This window comes from Garra rufa, chromosome 7 (assembly GCF_049309525.1).
Source record: "Garra rufa chromosome 7, GarRuf1.0, whole genome shotgun sequence".
NCBI classification, from domain to species: domain Eukaryota; kingdom Metazoa; phylum Chordata; class Actinopteri; order Cypriniformes; family Cyprinidae; genus Garra; species Garra rufa.
The window spans coordinates 50,698,655-50,722,414 of NC_133367.1; the positions used below are offsets into that span (position 1 = coordinate 50,698,655).

Consider the following 23,760-nt stretch of genomic DNA (forward strand, 5'->3'; position numbering starts at 1 on the left):
ATTACAATAAACATAATATGATAAATATAAAATGAATACAAAATAAACGAAATACGCCAAATAAAAACCAAATAGACTTTGAATAAAACTTAAATTTAATTAATAATTATAAATTCATGAATGTTTTTTTTTTCACTAATGTTCTGTTTTAAATATATTTCAAATATAATCAAAATAATAAAAATTGAAACACAATAAATTTATGAATGTTTTGTTTTGCTTTTCACGTTTAGTTTTAAATACGATTTAAAATTAAATAATAATTGAAATAAACATAATATAATAAATGAAATACAAAATAAATGCAAAATAAACGAAATGTAGTACCAAATTAAAACTAGACTGTTCACAAATGTTTTGTTTCAAATACAATTTAAATGTAATTAATATTTAAAATAAACTTAATATAATAAATAAAATAAATGCGAAATAAATTACATGCCAAATAAAGACCAAACTGTTGATGAATATTTTGTTTTAAACACCATTTAAATATAATGAATAATTAAAATAAAAAACTGATATGATAAATGTATTAATGTTTTGTTTTAAATGCAATTTAAATTGAATTAATAATTAAAATATACATAATAAATGAAATATAAAAATACACACAAAATTGTTCATTTGTTTCAAATACAATTTAAATGTAATAAATAATAAACATAAAATAATAAATAAAATACAAATAATTGCAAAATAAATTAAATACACCATAAAAACAAATTGTTGATAAACATTTAGTTTTAAACACATTTCAAATATAATAAATAATTAAAAATGAAAATATAATAAAATACAATGAATTCATGAATGTTTTGTTTTACACGTTTTGTATAAAAAATGTAAATGTAATTAATATTTAAAATAAGGTAATATAATAAATAAAAGTAAATGCTAAATAAATTAAATATGCCAAATAAATTGTTGATGTATAAATAACTATATAAATAAATATTTAGTTTTAAACACGCATCAAATAAAATGAATAATTAAAATAAATTAAAAGCAATACATGAAATATAAAAAAATGCAAAATAATAAAATATACAAAATAAAAACATTTGTTTTTGTTTTGTTTTCTATGTATTAGCATGAATGGCTAAATCTGACACATGTGCATAATTGACTTGAGTGCTTATGTTATTGTGCATTGCCCCTCTTAAAATTCAAATAAATTAAGAAACTTAATGAAATACATAAAATTATACATACAAGTAATACATAAAATAAATAAGTTTACATTTTATAAATTACTAAATATTTTATCTAATATATCAAAACATACATTATGAGGGCATTAATATATACACTGCCCAATACAGTGCATGCTCAGATACCATAAAACCTTTTATTTTAGAAATGAATCTTCTTCCGCTATTCCAGGAATGCGCATCCGGTCCGAGCGCGCTTTATCTCTGGCTTCACTCTCTTCTGTCTTGTTATGGTGCGGGACGCCCAGTGGAAACACCTTCAACCTGTCCGGAGATTTTCACTATATAAATCGGATCTAAACTGTAAATCAAGCCATTACCTGGCCTGGAGATGGAGATATCCATGGAGGCGGAAGATGGAGAGCGCAGGTAAATAAAAACATGAAGGTCTACAGCAGTCCTGAGTTTGACAGCTAGACTCGCAGCTCTAGTTTAGGAGACTATTCTGCTAAACTGAGTAGTTTTACCACCGCACACTTTTGTATATATGTATTTGAGAACATAATAATCATAAATATACACTAACCAGCTTGTTTGCTAAAACGGTTGACGATTGCAGATTAATATTAAGCTAGCCGGCTAATGAATTTGTACATCCTACTATGGTAAAGACTTCATCAATGAATATTAATTACGTTACGAGGCGAAGCGTATCATCTGATTGGCTCACCTGTGGATATCTAATATGTAAGCAGACGAATCAACCAATAGGAGACTTGGCGCTCACGGAAGAGTTCCATGACGTAATTAATATTAATGAGATGCCCCCTCGCCATAGTGGGATGAAGCATCGTATGTTCTAGCAGTTTTCATCCAGATAATCAATAGACGTGCTGGAAATGACACCAGTCTTGTGACACGCTCGCATTTAGCTGTTAAATAGCAGACGTAAGCGCGACATTTCATTTTAAGCCGTTATTTTTGTGTGGGTTTCGCTCCTGTGAGCTGACTTGCATAAAACGTCGTAACAGAAACTCTTCATGACTCATAACCTAAATATTTAAAGAAACACACTTTATCATGCTATCAGTATTAGTATTTATTATATTTCAAATACTTATTATTTATACTTCAAGGATAAGTATTTAAATCTAAACTTGACATAATGTTTGACCTTAATGTCAAATAGCTAGTAAACAATGTTGGGGGTAACGCGTTACAAGGAGCACGAGTTACTTAATGAGATTGCTTTTTTTTCAAGTAACTACCCAGCTAACAATTTTTGGTTCCGAGAACGTTCTGGGAACGTTCCTCAGAACGTTCCCTATTGGTTAGCCAGGAAAGTTTTCTTTACGTGACTAGAACTTTCCCTTTAGGTTAGGGGAACGTTCTTGGAACCTATTGGGAACATTCCCGGAACGTTCTTTTTAAGTTGGGGAACGTTCTGGGAACCTACTGGGAATGTTCCGGGAGCGTTTCCGCAACGTTCCCAGTAGGTTCCCAGAACGTTCCCCTAACCTAAAGGGAACGTTCTAGTTACGTAAAGAAAACTTTCCTGGCTAACCAATAGGGAACGTTCTATTTATGTTCCTAGAAGGTTCCCTGAAAGTTCTCTGATGGTTCCCAGAACGTTCTCCTAACCTCTTCACTCCGGTACCGCTTCTGCACATCAGCACTCCCGTGTCCCGAAGTAAGCGGCATGGACGGATGTGAATCTCAGTAATCACTACTACACACAATGTCTTGTTTTAAACAATTGTTTAGTCATTACAGATAATCAGAGCACATTTAACCATCATAAGGAGCATTAAATGAGACTGAATTATGCTATACTATGTTAGATTTCGTTAATGTAAGATGTAGAAGTACCATTCCAAAAACAACCAAGGTTTTATGTTTATTAAAGCACCAAATAACATGACTTCAACAAAATATTCGACTTTAAAAATGTGTATTTAATTTTTTACAGACATTAAAAACAAATAACATTTATTTGACTTTAACTAGGATAACATTACATTTGTTTCTTACCACTGAATTAACAATGACGTGCTTCCCTCTTCTGGTCACTAAACGAAAACGTCTCGGTTAACATTATGTTTTCTTCAATAAGACGTGTCAAATCTCCCTAAAATAACAATGTTTACTCTCGTATATATATTAGTTGTAAGTAATTATTCATTAAAGAGATCAATCAACGAGCTTTAGTCAGTCAGTAAAACGAAATGACCGTTATTTTTTAAATTACGCAAGCGCGCGCTTTATGTTGAGGACAGGAGAAAACGCGTGATGAGAAAGCGCGTGCTGGGGAAAAGAAATAAACAGTGTTTTTAATATCATTTCCAGACACTTAATCTTGGCTTATTTTAGATATAAAATTACAATTATATTATCATTATAATGCGGTTTGACCACTTTGATGTCATTTATTAAAAGCTTATTTCGGACATGAGATTCTAGTTTGTTTATGATGAAAAAAATACATTTCAGCAACAGACTAGTAAAAATAACCTGCTGGGAACGTTCTGGGAACGTTCTCTCTAGGTTATAAAAATAAAACTTAAAAAATAACCTGCAGGGAACGTTCTGGGAAGGTTCTTTTTAGGTTATAAAATAAAAACTAAAAATAACCTGCAGGCAACGTTCTGTGAACGTTCTCTGTAGGTAAATAAATAAATAAATATAAAAATAACCTACAGGGAACGTTCTGGGAACATTCTCTGTAGGTTATACAATTAAAACCTAAAAATAACCTGCAGGGAACGTTCAGGGAACGTTCTTTTTAGGTTATAAAATAAAAACTAAAAATAACCTGCAGGGAACGTTCTGAGAACGTTCTCTGTAGTTTATACTATTAAAACCTAAAAATAACCTGCAGGGAACGTTCTGGGAAGGCTCTTTTTAGGTTATAAAATTAAAACAAAAAATAACCTGCAGGGAACGTTCTGAGAACGTTCTCATTTGGTTCCCGAAAAAAATAACCAAATGGGAACCATATGGGAACGTTAGGGGAACGTTCTGTGTTTGCTGCTTTACAAGTAATGCGAGCTACATTATCAGATTGCTTTTTACAAGCAACTACTAAGCTGTTAGAGTAATGCATTAGAAGTAACACAAGCTATCTAATCAGATTGCTTTTTTAATTTAACTAGTAAACAATGTTGTTGGTAATGCATTACAAGTAATGCGAGCTACATTATCAGATTGTTTTTTCAAGTATCTAGTACACAGTGTTGTTGGTAATGCATTACAAGTAACGCAAGCTACGTAATCAGATTGCTTTTTTCAAGCAACTACTAAACTGTTAGAGAAATGCATTAGAAGTAACGCAAGCTATCTAATCAGACTGCTTTTTTCATGTAACTAGTAAACAATGTTGTTGGTAATGCATTACAAGTAATGCAAGTTACGTAACAAGATTACTTTTTTCAAGGAACTAGTAAACAGTGTTGGGGTAACACGTTATAAATAACACGAGTTTCTTAATCAGATTGTTTTTTTCGTGTAACTAGTACACAGTGTTGGGGATAATGCATTACAAGTAACGTAATCTATGTAATCAGATTACTTTTTTCATGTAACTAGAAAAAGTGTTGGTAACGCAAGCTAAATAGTCAGATTGATTTTTGCAAGTAACTAGTAAGCATTTGGGGTAAGGCACTACAAGTAATGCAGGTTACATAATCAGATTACTTTTTTCAAGTAGTTAGTAAACAGTTTTGTGGTAACACATGACAAGTAATGTGAGCTATGTAATCAGATTGTTTTTTTCATGTAACTAGTACACAGTGTTGGGGTAACACATTACAAGTAGCACAAGCTGCATAATCAGATTGCTTTTTCAATTAACTAGTAAACAGTGTTGCGGTAACACGTGACAAGTAACGTGAGCTATGTAATCAGATTGCTTTTTTCAAGTAACTAGTACACAGTGTTGTTGGTAACGCATTACAAGTAACGCAAGCTAAATAGTCAGATTGATTTTTCCAAGTAATTAGTAAGCAGTTTATGTAGTTCATGGGTAAGGCATTACAGGTAATGTAAGTTACTTAAACAGATTACTTTTTTCAAGTAACGAGTACACAGTGTTGTTGGTAACGCATTACAAGCTACTTAATCAGATTTGCTTTTTTTCAAGCATCTTGTAAACAGTGTTGTTGGTAACGCATTATGAGATTGCTTTTTCATGTAACTAGTAAACAGTGTTGGGGTAACACGTTACAAATAACACGAGATTCTTAATCAGATTGTTTTTCATGTAACTAGTACACAGTGTTGGGGATAATGCATTACAAGTAACGCAAGCTAAATAGTCAGATTGATTTTTGCAAGTAACTAGTAAGCATTTGGGGTAAGGCACTACAAGTAATGCAGGTTACATAATCAGATTACTTTTTTCAAGTAGTTAGTAAACAGTTTTGTGGTAACACATGACAAGTAACGTGAGCTATGTAATCAGATTGCTTTTTTCAAGTAACTAGTACACAGTGTTGTTGGTAACGCATTACAAGTAACGCAAGCTAAATAGTCAGATTGATTTTTGCAAGTAACTACTAAGCATTTGGGGTAAGGCACTACAAGTAATGCAGGTTACATAATCAGATTACTTTTTTCAAGTAACTAGTAAACAGTGTTGCGGTAACACGTGACAAGTAACACAAGCTATGTAATCAGATTACTTTTTTCAAGTAACTAGTAAACAGTGTTGCGGTAAAACGTGACAAGTAACACAAGCTATGTAATCAGATTGCTTTTTTCAAGTAACTAGTACACAGTGTTGTTGGTAACGCATTACAAGTAACGCAAGCTAAATAGTCAGATTGATTTTTGCAAGTAACTAGTAAGCATTTGGGGTAAGGCACTACAAGTAATGCAGGTTACATAATCAGATTACTTTTTTCAAGTAACTAGTAAACAGTGTTGGGGATAATGCATTACAAGTAACGCAAGCTACGTAATCAGATTGATTTTTCCAAGTAATTAGTAAGCAGTTTATGTAGTTCATGGGTAAGGCATTACAGGTAATGTAAGTTACTTAAACAGATTACTTTTTTCAAGTAGTTAGTAAACAGTTTTGTGGTAACACATGACAAGTAACGTGAGCTATGTAATCAGATTGCTTTTTTCAAGTAACTAGTACACAGTGTTGTTGGTAACGCATTACAAGTAACGCAAGCTAAATAGTCAGATTGATTTTTGCAAGTAACTAGTAAGCATTTGGGGTAAGGCACTACAAGTAATGCAGGTTACATATTCAGATTACTTTTTTCAAGTAACTAGTAAACAGTGTTGGGGATGATGCATTACAAGTAACGCAAGCTAAATAGTCAGATTGATTTTTGCAAGTAACTAGTAAGCATTTGGGGTAAGGCACTACAAGTAATGCAGGTTACATAATCAGATTACTTTTTTCAAGTAACTAGTAAACAGTGTTGCGGTAACACGTGACAAGTAACACAAGCTATGTAATCAGATTACTTTTTTCAAGTAACTAGTACACAGTGTTGTTGGTAACGCATTACAAGTAACGCAAGCTAAATAGTCAGATTGATTTTTGCAAGTAACTAGTAAGCATTTGGGGTAAGGCACTACAAGTAATGCAGGTTACATAATCAGATTACTTTTTTCAAGTAACTAGTAAACAGTGTTGGGGATAATGCATTACAAGTAACGCAAGCTACGTAATCAGATTGATTTTTCCAAGTAATTAGTAAGCAGTTTATGTAGTTCATGGGTAAGGCATTACAGGTAATGTAAGTTACTTAAACAGATTACTTTTTTCAAGTAACGAGTACACAGTGTTGTTGGTAATGCATTACAAGCTACTTAATCAGATTTGCTTTTTTTCAAGCATCTTGTAAACAGTGTTGTTGGTAACGCATTATGAGATTGCTTTTTCATGTAACTAGTAAACAGTGTTGGGGTAACACGTTACAAATAACACGAGATTCTTAATCAGATTGTTTTTCATGTAACTAGTACACAGTGTTGGGGATAATGCATTACAAGTAACGCAAGCTAAATAGTCAGATTGATTTTTGCAAGTAACTAGTAAGCATTTGGGGTAAGGCACTACAAGTAATGCGAGTTACATAATCAGATTGTTTTTTCATGTAACTAGTACACAGTGTTGGGGATAATGCATTACAAGTAACGCAAGCTATGTAATCAGATTGATTTTTCCAAGTAATTAGTAAGCAGTTTGGGATAAGGCACTACAAGTAATGCGAGTTACTGTACATAATCAGATTGTTTTTTCAAGTAACGAGTACACAGTGTTGTTGGTAATGCATTACAAGTAACACAAGCTACGTAATCAGGTTTGCTTTTTTTCAAGCATCTTGTGAACAGTGTTGTTGGTAACGCATTACAAGTAACGTAATGAGATTGCTTTTTTCAAGTAACTAGTACAAAGTTTTGGGGGATAATGCATTATACAAGTAACACAAGCTATGTAATCAGATTACTTTTTTCAAGTAACTAGTACACAGTGTTGTTGGTAATGCATTACAAGTAATGCAAGCTACATAATCAGATTTTTTGCAAGTAACTAGTAAGCAGTGTTGGGATAACGCATTACAAGTAACACAAGCTACGTAATCAGATTGCTTTTTTCAAGCATCTTGTAAACAGCATTGGGGTAATGCATTACAAGTGATACGAGTTACGTAATTAGATTACTTTTTTCAAGTAACTACTAGTAAACGTGTTACAAGTAGTACAAGCTTTGTAATCCGTTTACTTTTTTCAAACAACTAGTGAACAGCGTTGGAGTAACACTTTACAAGTAGCAAGAGCTACGTAATCAGATTGCTTTTTCCAAGTAACTAGTAAACAATGTTGGGGTAATGCATTACAAGTAACGTGAGCTATGAAATCAGATTACTTGCATGATCACATCGCTTTTTTCAAGCAACTAGTGAACAGTGTTAGGGTAACGCATTACAAGTCACGCAAGTTACATAATCTGATAACTTTATTCGAGCAACTGGTAAACAGTGTTGTTGGTAACGCATTACAAGTAACGTAATGAGATTGCTTTTTTTCAAGTGACTAGTACACAGTGTTGTTGGTAACGCATTACAAGTAATGTAATGAGATTGCTTTTTTTCAAGTAACTAGTACAAAGTTTTGGGGGATAATGCATTATATAAGTAACACAAGCTATGTAATCAGATTACTTTTTTCAAGTAACTAGTACACAGTGTTGTTGGTAATGCATTACAAGTAATGCAAGCTACATAATCAGATTTTTTGCAAGTAACTAGTAAGCAGTGTTGGGATAACGCATTACAAGTAACACAAGCTACGTAATCAGATTGCTTTTTTCAAGCATCTTGTAAACAGCATTGGGGTAACGCATTGCAAGTGATACGAGTTACGTAATTAGATTACTTTTTTCAAGTAACTACTAGTAAACAACGTGTTACAAGTAGTACAAGCTTTGTAATCCGTTTACTTTTTTCAAACAACTAGTGCACAGCGTTGGAGTAACACTTTACAAGTAGCAAGAGCTACGTAATCAGATTGCTTTTTCCAAGTAACTAGTAAACAATGTTGGGGTAATGCATTACAAGTAACGTGAGCTATGAAATCAGATTACTTGCATGATCACATCGCTTTTTTCAAGCAACTAGTGAACAGTGTTAGGGTAACGCATTACAAGTCACGCAAGTTACATAATCTGATAACTTTATTCGAGCAACTGGTAAACAGTGTTGAAGGTAACGCAGTTATGTAATCAGATTACTTTTTCAAGTAACTAGTAAACAGCTTTGGGGTAATGCAACTTGCGTATTCAGATTAATCTTGAAGTAACTAGTAAACAGTGTTTAACGCGTTACAAGTCAGGGGGGTTATGTAATCAGATTACTTTTTTCGAGTAACTAGTAAACAGTGTTTACTGTAGATAAAGCATTACAAGTAAAGTGAGTTACACAATCAATTTTTTTCAGGTAACTTATACCCCAGTTTTGTTTTACTCTTTTGTATTATTTAAAATAATTTAAAGTAGTTTTATATTAAAACGTAGTGGGTTTTTAAATATTCTTTTAAGATGACTAAATGCACATTCAGTATAATAAAGGGTTGAAACACTTTCAGCACACTGTATTCTTAATGTATTGCAATTGCAATTTACATCTGTTTTATTTCAGATGGGAACACTGGAAGCTTCTGTCTAATCTGAAGACGACTGTTGAAGGGCTGCTGTCCACCAACAACCCTAACGTCTGGTCCCGCTATGGTGGTCTTCAACGCCTCCACAAGGACATGAACAACATCCTGGGCCATGGCCTAAAACACGAACAGGTGTGGAGGAATGAGATAATATAAAAAATATAATAAAATATCTTGGGGGTTTTTCCTGAAAGTACCTAAAATATCCTGTGGTCACAGCAGGAATATATCCAGAAAAACAGCCTGATTTACCAGTAGCTATTAGACGCAAATACGCCCTGCGGCTAATCAAACCAGGAAGGATGTTTTAAAGTTGCATTACTTCTTTGTTTTACTTTCTGAACCTAATCGGAGATAAGAAATGGCCTCTGTGACCTTTCCAACAAAGCAAATATTGTGATAGTTTATAGATTAATCTTAAAATGTTAAGGTTGGTAAGATTTGTTTAACATGTTTTTGAAGAAAGTCTCAGCAAGGCTGCATTTTTTGTTTGATTAAAAATGCAGTAAAAACAATAATATTGTGAAAATTATTACATTTTAATTTAATTGAATTCATATTTTTTTAATTTTATGTTTAAATTATTATTATTATTATTTTTTTTTTACATCTGACTTTTTTTTTTTTTTTTTCCAGCTAAAACAGTGGCAGTTAGATATTAATCAAAGACCGCTTCTCTATTATTTTACTTTTATTTGACTAAAATTCACTAAAATAATTTGATTTATAATTTTAATGTTTAAGATTTTATTTTAAAAAATTCTTCTTAATAGTTTTGGCTTGCATGGACAGAAGTAACTAAACACAGTTTTTCAGTGTATGAATCATTCTGCTGTGGTACAATGTCTAATTTGGTTATTTTGTTTTGCAGATTTACTATAAACAAAAAGACTACTGGCGTTTCGTGTGGTGTGTGCGGTATCTCTGTCCTCATCTCGCCCGTCACGTAGAACAGGTATTTCTCAATCCAGTGACTATTTCCCACATAAATCTTGTTTTGACATCTTCAGAGAGAATTTTGACTCCTTATTCCTCTTTGCAGTTCAGTCAGCTGGAGCCGGTGATGAGCAATAGTGTTCAGTGCTTCGGCGAAGGTTATAAAGCCGAGCGTTGGCTTTTACACAGTTTGCAAGGTCACATCTTATCTGCCCAGCTCAGACCACTTCTGCAACATAAGACAAACACACAGAAATATTACAATGGTAACTCAGCGTCTTTCAAACCTTTGGCATCTTCACTTACGTATACATTTTTCCTGGTGGTGTTGTGTGTGATAATAGAGTTGATTGTCCTCTTCTGTAGACGGGGCCTTCCTGTTGAGTGAACCACACGTGTCTGCCATGTTCCAGTGTCTGGAGGCCGTAGAGCAGAATAATCCTCGGCTGCTCGCCCTCATAGACACCGGCAGGGTGAGAAACTTGAGAAACTAGTTGATTCATATTAGTGAGGGTTTTTCTTTAGTGTGATTCTAGGGGATGTGGTTAACAGAGACTAACAGAGAAGATAAACGAACGCATTGATCCAAACAGTGGTCAGATTTGAATGGACAGTTCACCCAAATCTGCCATGGTTTAATCATGTCTCAAGTTGTTCCAAACCTGTATGAGTTTTTTTTTCTCAAGCTGAACATAAAAGAAGATATTTTTAAGAATATTGGTAACCAAACTGTTTATTTCTTTAAAAGAGAAGTCCACTTCCAGAATAAAAAATGACATGTAATTTACTCACCCACTTGTCATCCAAAATGTTCGTTTCTTTCTTTCTTCAGTCGATAAGAAGTTTCTTGAGGAAAACATTTCAGGAACTATCTCCATATAATGGATTTGAATGGTACTCCCAAGTTTGAACTTCCAAAATACAGTTTAAACGCAGCTTCAAAGGGCTCTAAACGATTCTTGCCAATGAAGAAGGATCTTATCTAGCAAAGCTAAGTCTGCTTGAACTTGAAACACTGCGTGTTTGTTTCTGGTTCAATACGGTCAATACAGTTAGGGTATGTCAAAAAACTCCCATCTCGTTTTCTTCTTCAACGTCAAAATCGTCCTTGATTGTTGTTTTTCCTTTTTTTGTAAAGGCCGTTTGATCTACTTTGCATGTTCACTTTATAAACACTGGGTTGGTGCTTCTGCAGCGATTTAGAATGATTTTGAACACGAGTTGGGAGTTTCTCGACATACCCTAACTGTATTGGCCAGAAAAATCGTTCGCGCAGACTTAAACAAGATGAACATTTGAGGTTAAAAAGTATATAATTTTTAATAATAATTAAAAAAAGATAGTTTGTTTTGCTAGATAAGACCTTATATATGTTTATAGTCCTTTGAATCTGCGTTTAAATTGCATTTTGCAAGTTCAAACTTGGGGGCACCATTGACATCCATTTTATGGAGAAAATTCCTAGTTTTTTTTTCTTCAAGAAACATAATTTCTTGTCAACTGAAGGAAGAAAGTCACAAACATCTTGGATGACAAGGAGGTGAGTAAATTATCTGTAAATGTTTGTTCTGGAAGTGGACTTCTCGTTTAAGACGCAAAGCAACATTGACTCAACCTGTAAACAGCTGACTTGAGATTTTTAACAGTGTTGATATCTAAATATCGAAAACTCTTAAAAAATACTTAACATTAATTTAAATAAAGCTAAAAGAAAATAAACTACAAATGTGAGATGAAACACTAAACCAAAACGTTGCAATGGTAACTATCTGAAAAAGTTTAAGTACCAATGGTGTGTGCACACCAAAAGCGAATGTACTGTAATTATTTGCAAAAGTAGATTACATACAAAGTCAATGCATAGATTTGAACAGACGCAAATACTATGCAAATAACGCAAGCATGTGTTATTCGTCTCATTTGCACCTCATTTGCATCTCATTTGCATCTTTTGAGCAAGTTGGAAATTTTAAATTGACTGGGAAAATCATATGACACGTCACACAAACCAATCAGCAAAGAGATTATTGGCTTTGTTTCAGCACAATGTTTTTCAGTGTTTTCCAACGGAATTGGGCTAGTTTAACACTGTTGCCGCAAGCTAGGGTTGTGCCGATAGACGATAGTATCGTGTATCGACGATAGTCAAAGATATCGCCTGTTGCTGATGCCTTTGACGATAGTAAGACGATTATCATTATTATTATGCGTCAAAAAGGCACCTAACTTTAGCGATGCAGCGCAGAGAGTCGGTTCTAGGATGCCTCAGAAACTTGCCGCGGTATACACGTGCGGTGAAAATGGGTAAGAGATTTATTCATCAGTGTACATAGATTAAGTGTAGACAGTCATTAGAATAACAGAGGTAGTAAAATGTGGTTTAGGCTGATATATGAGAATCCGTCTGTATATAGTAAACATAAACATTCACCTCAGTAACATCTGTATGAGTTAACTAGAATTACGATGTGATAAAATGGCGCTAAACATACGCACGTGAATTACACAGGCACCGTTTCTCCACAATCAATATGAACTGAACTACAACATGAACTGATGACAAAGATCAGACATACAGCGGTAAAATTATCGCAATATGACGGGTATAGAAAGATACATTCATTTACATTCACGCACGCACATTTACCGCTCCCTGAAGACAGCAGAGAATGAAACCGAAAGTAAACTTAAACCTATCCAACAGAACTACCGTCAGCGCTCTGTATACGCACAACTTAGTCACATGCACTACCCTTACAAAACGAATAAGGAATTTATTACATATTGACATATTTACATATCATTAAATAAATTAGTACGATAGTATGGTGTATCGGCGATCTCACAGGCTGACGATAGGACGATATGAAAATTGTGCATATCGCCCAACACTACCGCAAGCTGTTTTTCATGTTTGTGGGTTGAAGCAAGCCCAAATAATGTAATATTTAGCCACTGGAATGCTAATTTTACTGGGGTTATCCCACCAAAATGTGTATTTTTACCGGGGAACACCACTCAAAATGCGATTGGGCTACTTTTGAGTAGCAATTAGGTGGGTTTTGTTGTGAAAATCTGGCAACCCTGATGTTTTTATTTGTGCGAGTGATGCGGAAAACCTTACGCACGTAATCTAGAGAAAGTAACTCATTACTAATAGTCGCTTTGCTTTTGGTGGACACAGTTAACTGAAAAGTTACAAAAAGTTGGAACTGTTGCTATGGTAAATAACTGAAAAAAGTTTAAGTATTAAAGTTACTAACTGAAAAAATACATAATGTTTGAAATTTTCCATGGTAACAAACTGAAATAAGTTTAAGTATTAAAGTTACTAACTGAAAAAATACAGAACGTTTGAAATGTTTCCATGGTAACAAACTGAAATAAGTTTAAGTATTAAAGTTACTAACTGAAAAAATACAGAACGTTTGAAATGTTTCCATGGTAACAAACTGAAATAAGTTTAAGTATTAAAGTTACTAACTGAAAAAATACAGAACGTTTGAAATGTTTCCATGGTAACAAACTGAAATAAGTTTAAGTATTAAAGTTACTAACTGAAAAAATACAGAACGTTTGAAATGTTTCCATGGTAACAAACTGAAAAAAGTTAAGTACTAAAGTTAAACCGTGTCTACACTGGACGCGACAAAGCAACCGTTGCAAACCATTGCATCTTTGTGTGAGCACGTCATAAATAGAACGCGGCAGCAGATTATTGTCGGGGATTTGCCGTGTCGCGCCACATCCAGTGTAGACAGCATAATAGGTTCTAATGTATTTTGTCGAGTCGCGCCGCTCGCGTCTGATGTAGACACGGTGTTGCTAACTGAAAAAATACATAGTTTAAAATGTTTCCATGGTAACAAACTGAAATAAGTTTAAGTACTAAAGTTACTAACTGAAAAAATACAGAACGTTTGAAATGTTTCCATGGTAACAAACTGAAATAAGTTTAAGTATTAAAGTTACTAACTGAAAAAATACAGAACGTTTGAAATGTTTCCATGGTAACAAACTGAAATAAGTTTAAGTATTAAAGTTACTAACTGAAAAAATACAGAATGTTTGAAATGCTAACTAACTGAAATAAGTTTAACTACTATTAGTGTGTGCACATTAAACCTGACATGAGCAGCAGTGACCCTGTGATGTAAAAATAAAACTGCTTGGGCAAACTAGGTTTAAGAGGTTTTGATTATTCTTTACTAGAAGGAATTTATTTGTTTGGGTTTATAAAGGCCAAAGTCCAGAGAATGCTTTTGCAATAAGCTGAGAAGGGTTTAATAATATAATTAAAGAGTTTCTTTTATAATCCTGTACTGTGAAATGTGTATTTGAAGGATAATGACAATCAGTGTTTGCGTTTGTCCATGATCTCACACTCCTGGTTGTTATCTCACTGATTTGAATGTCTGGCACAAATTCCTCTTCTCACAGAGCTTTCATTGATCTATCCAATAAACATTTTTCTTATCAGCGACTGAGAGCTCAATATACGTGATAAAGAAAAGTAGTTTTGAGAAAGAATACCCTTTAGACAGGTATACAAACATTTTATTGCTTTTTTATGAACTACTAGGAAAAATTATGCCAATTTAGTTTAGTTAATGTGTTGACATGTTTAAGACTAGATAGCTGAGATGCATCCAGTTTTTTAAGAAGTCAGGGTTTGGTTGATTAGCATAGCCCCTTTAGCCTTTCCTGGTAGATACCATAACTACACCATCTTCATTCAGGTTAAAATAGATAAACTTCTGACATCTTTATAGTTAGTTAGCTACCTAAACGTGTTCATGTTTGGTTAGCATAGCCCTTTTAGCCTTTGTTGGTAGAAACCATTGCTGCGTCCCAATTCGCCTACTTATACTACGCCCTAAAAGTGCGTACTCTTTTTGTGAAGAAAAAGTACATACTTTTGAGTATGTAGCAGAATAGTAGGCAAGCTTTGGGACATGCTGCTTCGTCATAACGCTCTGTTGCTTAGTTACCTGAATCCTGTCACTGTTTAAACTGCCCTGTCAATCATAACACTTAACATTATGTACATTTCATTTAATTTGTTTATTTTAATTTCCTACCGTATTAGAGAGAGATGAAGAGGCACGTTCTTTCAGGAGTCTTTCATGCCGAGAACTCTGCTCCTGTTTGCATAATTATGCATTTAAACGTTAATGACCAAACCTTCATTAAATCATTATAAAAGTAATGTTGCTGCACATGAAATATAAGGAGGATAACATCAAAAAATATATATTTTTTTATCACATTACACACTGATTATTTATCACTCAAAACCCTTTCTCTACCTGTCCGTTGGTCGCGCATATCCTCCATGTTTGTAGTTTTTTAACACTTTTTATGCGTGTTTGTAGTTCTAATCGAATCCTCGTTCACCAAATTTGGGCAATATTAGCCGTTAGAGTGTGTATTGATCCGCACTTCGAATTCTGAAGTTAAGTAGTAGACCATCCGGGAATCTTTGGAATACTTTTTTAAACATACTACGATTTGGGACATACTAATTCTATTTTCGAATACTATTTAGGACGGATAGTATGCGAATTGGGACGCAGCACATAACTACACCATCTTGCTTCAATTTAATCCAAACTTTCAAACATCTGTCTAGCTAGCTAGCTAACTAACTACATAACATTGAGTTTTCAAAAGGTCTGGTTGACTGTTAGCATAGCTTATTTACCCTACTACCTACCCTACTGGTAGATAACATAACTACACCATTATCAATATAAGTTAGTTAAAATGTCAAGCTGTTTATAACTAGCTAGCTTAATAACATTCAGTTTTTCAAGGGGTTATTATCTGGTTGATTAACATTGCCCTTGAAGCCTCTGCTGGTAGATACTGTAACTACACCATTTTTAAGATATGTCAGTTAAAATGTCTACATGTTTATAGCTAGCTAGCTAGCTTATTTAGCCCCTGCTGGTAGATACAGTAACTACACCAATTTCAAGATATGTCAGTTAAAATGTCTACGTGTTTATAGCTAGCTAGCTAGCTTATTTAGCCCCTGCTGGTAGATACAGTAACCACACCAATTTCAATATATGTCAGTTAAAATGTCTACGTGTTTATAGCTAGCTGGCTAGCTTATTTAGCCCCTGCTGGTAGATACAGTAACTACACCAATTTCAAGATAAGTTAGTTAAAATGTCTACGTGTTTATAGCTAGCTAGCTAGCTTATTTAGCCCCTGTTGGTAGATACAGTAACTTCACCAATTTCAAGATATGTCAGTTAAAATGTCTACGTGTTTATAGCTAGCTAGCTTATTTAGCCCCTGCTGGTAGATACAGTAACTTCACCAATTTCAAGATAAGTTAGTTAAAATGTCTACGTGTTTATAGTTAACTAGCTAGCTTATTTAGCCCCTGCTGGTAGATACAGTAACTTCACCAATTTCAAGATAAGTTAGTTAAAATGTCTACGTGTTTATAGTTAACTAGCTAGCTTATTTAGCCCCTGCTGGTAGATACAGTAACTACACCAATTTCAAGATAAGTTAGTTAAAATGTCTACGTGTTTATAGCTAGCTAGCTAGCTTATTTAGCCCCTGCTGGTAGATACAGTAACTTCACCAATTTCAAGATAAGTTAGTTAAAATGTCTACGTGTTTATAGCTAGCTAGCTAGCTTATTTAGCCCCTGCTGGTAGATACAGTAACTTCACCAATTTCAAGATAAGTTAGTTAAAATGTCTACGTGTTTATAGCTAGCTAGCTAGCTTATTTAGCCCCTGCTGGTAGATACAGTAACTACACCATTTTCAAGATATGTCAGTTAAAATGTCTACGTGTTTATAGCTAGCTAGCTAGCTTATTTAGCCCCTGCTGGTAGATACAGTAACTACACCATTTTCAAGATATGTCAGTTAAAATGTCTACGTGTTTATAGATAGCTAGCTAGCTTATTTAGCCCCTGCTGGTAGATACAGTAACTTCACCAATTTCAAGATAAGTTAGTTAAAATGTCTACGTGTTTATAGCTAGCTAGCTAGCTTATTTAGCCCCTGCTGGTAGATACAGTAACTTCACCAATTTCAAGATAAGTTAGTTAAAATGTCTACGTGTTTATAGCTAGCTAGCTAGCTTATTTAGCCCCTGTTGGTAGATACAGTAACTACACCAATTTCAAGATATGTCAGTTAAAATGTCTACGTGTTTATAGCTAGCTAGCTAGCTTATTTAGCCCCTGCTGGTAGATACAGTAACTACACCAATTTCAATATATGTCAGTTAAAATGTCTACGTGTTTATAGCTAGCTAGCTAGCTTATTTAGCCCCTGCTGGTAGATACAGTATCTACACCAATTTCAATATAAGTCAGTTAAAATGTCTACGTGTTTATAGCTAGCTAGCTAGCTTATTTAGCCCCTGCTGGTAGATACAGTAACTACACCAATTTCAAGATATGTCAGTTAAAATGTCTACGTGTTTATAGCTAGCTAGCTAGCTTATTTAGCCCCTGCTGGTAGATACAGTAACTACACCAATTTCAAGATAAGTTAGTTAAAATGTCTACGTGTTTATAGCTAGCTAGCTAGCTTATTTAGCCCCTGTTGGTAGATACAGTAACTTCACCAATTTCAAGATAAGTTAGTTAAAATGTCTACGTGTTTATAGCTAGCTAGCTAGCTTATTTAGCCCCTGCTGGTAGATACAGTAACTTCACCAATTTCAAGATAAGTTAGTTAAAATGTCTACGTGTTTATAGCTAGCTAGCTAGCTTATTTAGCCCCTGCTGGTAGATACAGTAACTACACCATTTTCAAGATATGTCAGTTAAAATGTCTACGTGTTTATAGCTAGCTAGCTAGCTTATTTAGCCCCTGCTGGTAGATACAGTAACTACACCATTTTCAAGATATGTCAGTTAAAATGTCTACGTGTTTATAGCTAGCTAGCTAGCTTATTTAGCCCCTGCTGGTAGATACAGTAACTTCACCAATTTCAAGATAAGTTAGTTAAAATGTCTACGTGTTTATAGCTAACTAGCTAGCTTATTTAGCCCCTGCTGGTAGATACAGTAACTTCACCAATTTCAAGATAAGTTAGTTAAAATGTCTACGTGTTTATAGCTAGCTAGCTAGCTTATTTAGCCCCTTTTGGTAGATACAGTAACTACACCAATTTCAAGATATGTCAGTTAAAATGTCTACGTGTTTATAGCTAGCTAGCTAGCTTATTTAGCCCCTGCTGGTAGATACAGTAACCACACCAATTTCAATATATGTCAGTTAAAATGTCTACGTGTTTATAGCTAGCTAGCTAGCTTATTTAGCCCCTGCTGGTAGATACAGTAACTACACCAATTTCAATATAAGTCAGTTAAAATGTCTACGTGTTTATAGCTAGCTAGCTAGCTTATTTAGCCCCTGCTGGTAGATACAGTAACTACACCAATTTCAAGATATGTCAGTTAAAATGTCTACGTGTTTATAGCTAGCTAGCTAGCTTATTTAGCCCCTGCTGGTAGATACAGTAACTACACCAATTTCAAGATATGTCAGTTAAAATGTCTACGTGTTTATAGCTAGCTAGCTAGCTTATTTAGCCCCTGCTGTTAGATACAGTAACTTCACCAATTTCAAGATATGTCAGTTAAAATGTCTACGTGTTTATAGCTAGCTAAATAACATAGTATTTTTAAGGGGTCATGATTTGGCTAGTTAGCATAGCCCTTTTAACCCCTGCTGGTAGATACAGTAACTACACCAATTTCAAGATAAGTTAGTTAAAATGTCTACGTGTTTATAGCTAGCAAGCTAGCTTATTTAGCCCCTGCTGGTAGATACAGTAACTACACCAATTTCAAGATAAGTTAGTTAAAATGTCTACGTGTTTATAGCTAGCTAGCTAGCTTATTTAGCCCCTGCTGGTAGATACAGTAACTACACCAATTTCAATATAAGTCAGTTAAAATGTCTACGTGTTTATAGCTAGCTAGCTAGCTAGCTTATTTAGCCCCTGCTGGTAGATACAGTAACTTCACCAATTCCAAGATAAGTTAGTTAAAATGTCTACGTGTTTATAGCTAGCTAGCTAGCTTATTTAGCCCCTGCTGGTAGATACAGTAACTTCACCAATTTCAAGATAAGTTAGTTAAAATGTCTACGTGTTTATAGCTAGCTAGCTAGCTTATTTAGCCCCTGCTGGTAGATACAGTAACTTCACCAATTTCAAGATAAGTTAGTTAAAATGTCTACGTGTTTATAGCTAGCTAGCTAGCTTATTTAGCCCCTGCTGGTAGATACAGTAACTACACCATTTTCAAGATATGTCAGTTAAAATGTCTACGTGTTTATAGCTAGCTAAATAACATAGTATTTTTTAAGGGGTCATGATTTGGCTAGTTAGCATAGCCCTTTTAACCCCTGCTGGTAGATACAGTAACTACACCAATTTCAAGATGAGTTAGTTAAAATGTCAACATGTATATAGCTAGCTAGCTAGCTAACTACATAACATTCAGTTTTTCAAAGGGTCATTGTTTGGCTGCTTAGCATAGTCCTTTTAGCCTCTGGTGGTAAATATTATACAGTATAGCTACCCATCTTATATCACTGTTAGCTGTGCATTTCTACATATAGATGTGTAAATTTCTTCCGTCTCTTGTGTTTTTCAAGCTTTCACATTTAAAAGAGTCTCCATTTGGTTTGCTGAAGAGTCAGAGTTTGTGTTTGCTGCCTGGGGCCACAGGAAGTTGGAGGCCTGCGGACAATTCAGAATCCCATCGGCTAACAACATCCCAGAGCTGCCTTACAGAGCTTCCCAGCACCCCACAGTCCAAGAGCAGCTCAGGTCAGCAGATTTCACAGAACAACAGGCTGCTCAGAGCTCCATTTCTTCACTAAATGCTTGCCTTGTTTAAGCACAAAATGTCCCAGACAGAAAACAGTACGTTATTTGGCGAGAAAACTGGGCATGGAAGGTGGGCAGTTAGCAATGTCTGCAGTGAAGAAATGGTATCACAGTGCATCTCTTTGTTTGTCTTCAAGATGTCACTCCATCCAGCAGTACTCAGGGAGCTCCATGGGTGTGCGGTAGGGGAAACCAGGAGGCAGTAATACCCCAGGTCTCCTTGACTGAACCTGCCTCACCCGCTCCGCCTGAGATCCGGGACTGCGTGGAAGCGGATCTGGATGACGGCCCGGAGTATCTGGCTATTGGTAATCGGGGAAAGCACAAACGGCGCAACTCGTCCAGCTCCACTCAGAGCAGTGAACACATGGCGACTCAGGACGACGCCCACACTCCTTTGGCTCCGCCTCCACCACGCCGCTGCTCTTTTTCAGAGGCTCAGAGAACTACGGGGCGGAGCTCGAGGGGTCACATCCGGTCTTTGTCCGACACGGGCATCACGCAGAAACAGAACAATGGTGCGTACAAACAGTTTTTTCAAACACAAACCTAATGAAAAATAGCGGAATTACTAACGAAACAACATTTGATGTATAAAATGACGTTAACACATTAAAGGATAACTGTTGCCAAAATGCAACCTGGCCTGTTTTTTTTTTTTTTACTGTAAACGAGACAAACTTATACCTAAAAGCCTAATTACGACAAACAAGCCGTTTTTGAGATTGACCGTGATTTCGCTTCGTGGTCAAATGGCCGGTGAACGGAAATACTAGGGGCATTACTTTTGAGCGCATCAAAATCGATATTTTAACAACACTAAGAAGGCTCGACACACCATGAAACTTTGCTCGAAGTATCGCCTGGGTCTCTACACATAAACTTGAGCATTGAGAACATTGTTTGTGTACACAGAGTTTACTAAAAAGAAAGTTTTTGGACAACTCACTTTCACTGTTTGGGTTTCTGCTCGCAGCCATCTTGCCAGTCAAAGAAGTGTCGATCTCCGAATGCGAATGAATGGACTCCATAGGACGAAATATTAGGCTTATACGAGGCTCTTTTTACAACTAGAAGGTTAATATTGTTTTTCACTTGCGACAACAACAAATTAGCCGTGCGTTTATACGGAAATATGCTTTAGGAGCTATCCATCCTCGCATTCGGAGATCGACACCTCCTGACTGGCAAGACGACCGCGAGCGGAAACTCAAACAGTGAAAGTGAGTTGTTCAAAACCTTTCTTTTTAGTAAACTCTGTGTACACAAACAATGTTCTCAATGCTCGAGTTCATGTGTAGAGACCCAGGCGATACTTCGAGCAAAGTTTCATGGTGTGTCGAGCCTTCTTAGTGTTGTAAAAATAGCGATTTTGATGCGCTCAAAGTTATGCCCCTAGTACTCCCATTCACCGGCCATTGACCACAAAACGAAATCATGAGTCAATCTCGAAAACTGCTCGTTTGTCGTAATTATGCTTTTAGATATATGTTTGTCTCATTTACAGTAAAAAAAACAGCATTTTGGCAATAGTTATCCTAACCCCAGATAATCATACTAATTTTATGAGAATATTGATATCCACACCACAGCTATAACAATAATGGCACAGAGGAACAATATGGTTGGAATCACTTTTAGAACATAAAACGAAAAAAAAAAAAAAACATTGACAGCCAATCAGAATCCACTCATTTAAAGGGTTAGTTCACCCAAAAATGAAATTCTGTCATTAATTACCCTTGTGTTGTTCCAGAACACAAATTAAGATATTTTTAATTAAATCCGGGAGCTTTCTGACCCATAGACAGCAGCGCAACTGACAAGTTCGAGGCCCAGAAAGATAATAAGAATTTTGTTAAAATAGTCCATGTGACATCAGTGGTTCAACCATAATGTTGTGAAGCTACAAGAATACTTTTTTGTGTAAAAAAACAAATATGGCTTTTTTTCAACAATTTTTACAAAAATATCTTAATATGTGTACCGAAGATGAATGAAGGGTTATTTTGTTTAGGTGCTATACCAAAAATAGCCACCGGTTGACAACCAGACTCTATTCAATAATATATTTTATATGAAATAAATATTTAACAAAATACTTTGCAATCTAAAATTGATGTAAAATAAAAGTCCAAATTTGAAGTTCCTGTGAGATTTTGTTTAGGCGCTATACCAAAAACAGCCACCGGGTGATGGCCAAACTTCATTGAATTTTATATTTTACATTAAATAAATATTTAAGAAAATATTTTGGAATATAAAATTGCTGTAAAATAAAAGCCACATGTTTAACTAAGTTATGTTTCAAATTTGAAGTTGATATCACACAAATTTAGGTTCTTTAGGTTAGATTTTGTTCAGGTGCTATGCCAAAAATAGCCACCAGGTAACACCCAAATTATTACATTTTATATTTTATATAAAATAAATATTTAACAAAACATTTTGGAGTCAAAACTTGCTGTAAAATAAAGCCAGATGTCTAAGTTATGTTCCGAATTTGAAGTTGATATCACAAAAATTGAGGTTCCTGTGAGATTTTGTTCAGGTACTGAGCGCAGTACCTGAACAAGAACTGAGCACACGTCTTAGAGCGCCGATTGTTTCTATAGCAACCGGGACTTCTAACGGCAGCTGCAGTGACGCGCTGACTTTACTAATCAACGATTGGCTCTTTCACTAAGAAGGCGGGGCTTCGTGGCCATAATGAACGTTGCATTTTTCCCCATTCAAAACTATACGAGTGACATGTCTTGGGTATTCTATAGTCTTTGTCTTTGGTATCATTCCTTTTCTGATTAATAAAATCAAGTCCTGTTTTTTTCTGTTGTGTTTTGCTTAAAAATGCTATGAAATATGAAAAAGAAAATACTAAAAATATAACGAAAGTCAAATTGGCTGTGAACAGCATTTCTTATTGACACACTTTAAATGATCTGTAATGTTAACTAGCTTGATTTTAATTAAAAAATGTGGCTTTTCCACACACAAATGCAAACAAACAAAGTAAAAACAGATCTCCAAACCTTGCTTCTAGCTGCTGTACCTGCTGAGCTCTTTGGTCTTGCTGTGGATCCAGGTGATTTATTCTCTGCTTCAACTCTATTCTTTCTCTTTTTCTTCTCTGTATGGAAAGGCGGGAATCACAGGAAAATCACCATTATTATCGAGGACCCCGTCGCAGGTTTGCAGTGCCATGGTGCTGCATCTTGTCCACCCCTTCATTTCTGTCACCCCTCGCATGATTCACTTTTTGCTTTTTATTTTGTGGATTTTTTTCCAGCCTTCTGCATCGTCTTTTTAAGCTGTTGCACAACATTCCTGTCCAGTGCCATTCCGCTATTTTCTTATTTCTTTGTGGTGGAATTTTACACAGTTGTGCCTGGAAAGTTTTGAATATTTAATTTTCTCAGTTTCATTTCAGTCTTTTCTGCTTTTTATGGACATTGTGTTATCAATTATAAACTTTCAAGCACTATATTTTGTGCAGATTTTTCGTTTCATTTTGATCAGTGTTTGTCATTGGATCAGATCCTGAAACCAGGAAATATCAGTTGTTAGCTTCCTTATCCTAATATCATGTATTTGTGCATAATTCTTATGA

The 23,760-nt window shown here is 35.0% G+C and overlaps 2 protein-coding genes across 2 annotated transcripts in view; both read left to right on the plus strand.

Annotated features, from left to right (window-relative positions):
* Positions 1 to 1,447: 1,447 nt before the first annotated feature.
* On the plus strand, positions 1,448 to 20,706 carry rubcn (rubicon autophagy regulator). Its single transcript, XM_073843775.1, has 7 exons — positions 1,448 to 1,583; positions 9,311 to 9,464; positions 10,204 to 10,287; positions 10,375 to 10,534; positions 10,635 to 10,741; positions 19,919 to 20,093; positions 20,291 to 20,706. The coding sequence occupies exons 1-7, from the start codon at positions 1,546 to 1,548 to the stop codon at positions 20,704 to 20,706; spliced, it is 1,134 nt and encodes a 377-aa protein (XP_073699876.1). The 5' UTR covers positions 1,448 to 1,545.
* A 2,441-nt stretch (positions 20,707 to 23,147) lies between these two features.
* The window catches only part of LOC141338232 (zinc finger protein 711-like), a 13,529-nt gene continuing 12,916 nt past the window's right edge, over positions 23,148 to 23,760 (plus strand). The window contains exons 1-2 of the mRNA XM_073843776.1: positions 23,148 to 23,235; positions 23,293 to 23,340. Coding sequence (XP_073699877.1) covers positions 23,148 to 23,235; positions 23,293 to 23,340 — 136 coding nt within the window. The remainder of the gene's footprint in view (positions 23,236 to 23,292; positions 23,341 to 23,760) is intronic.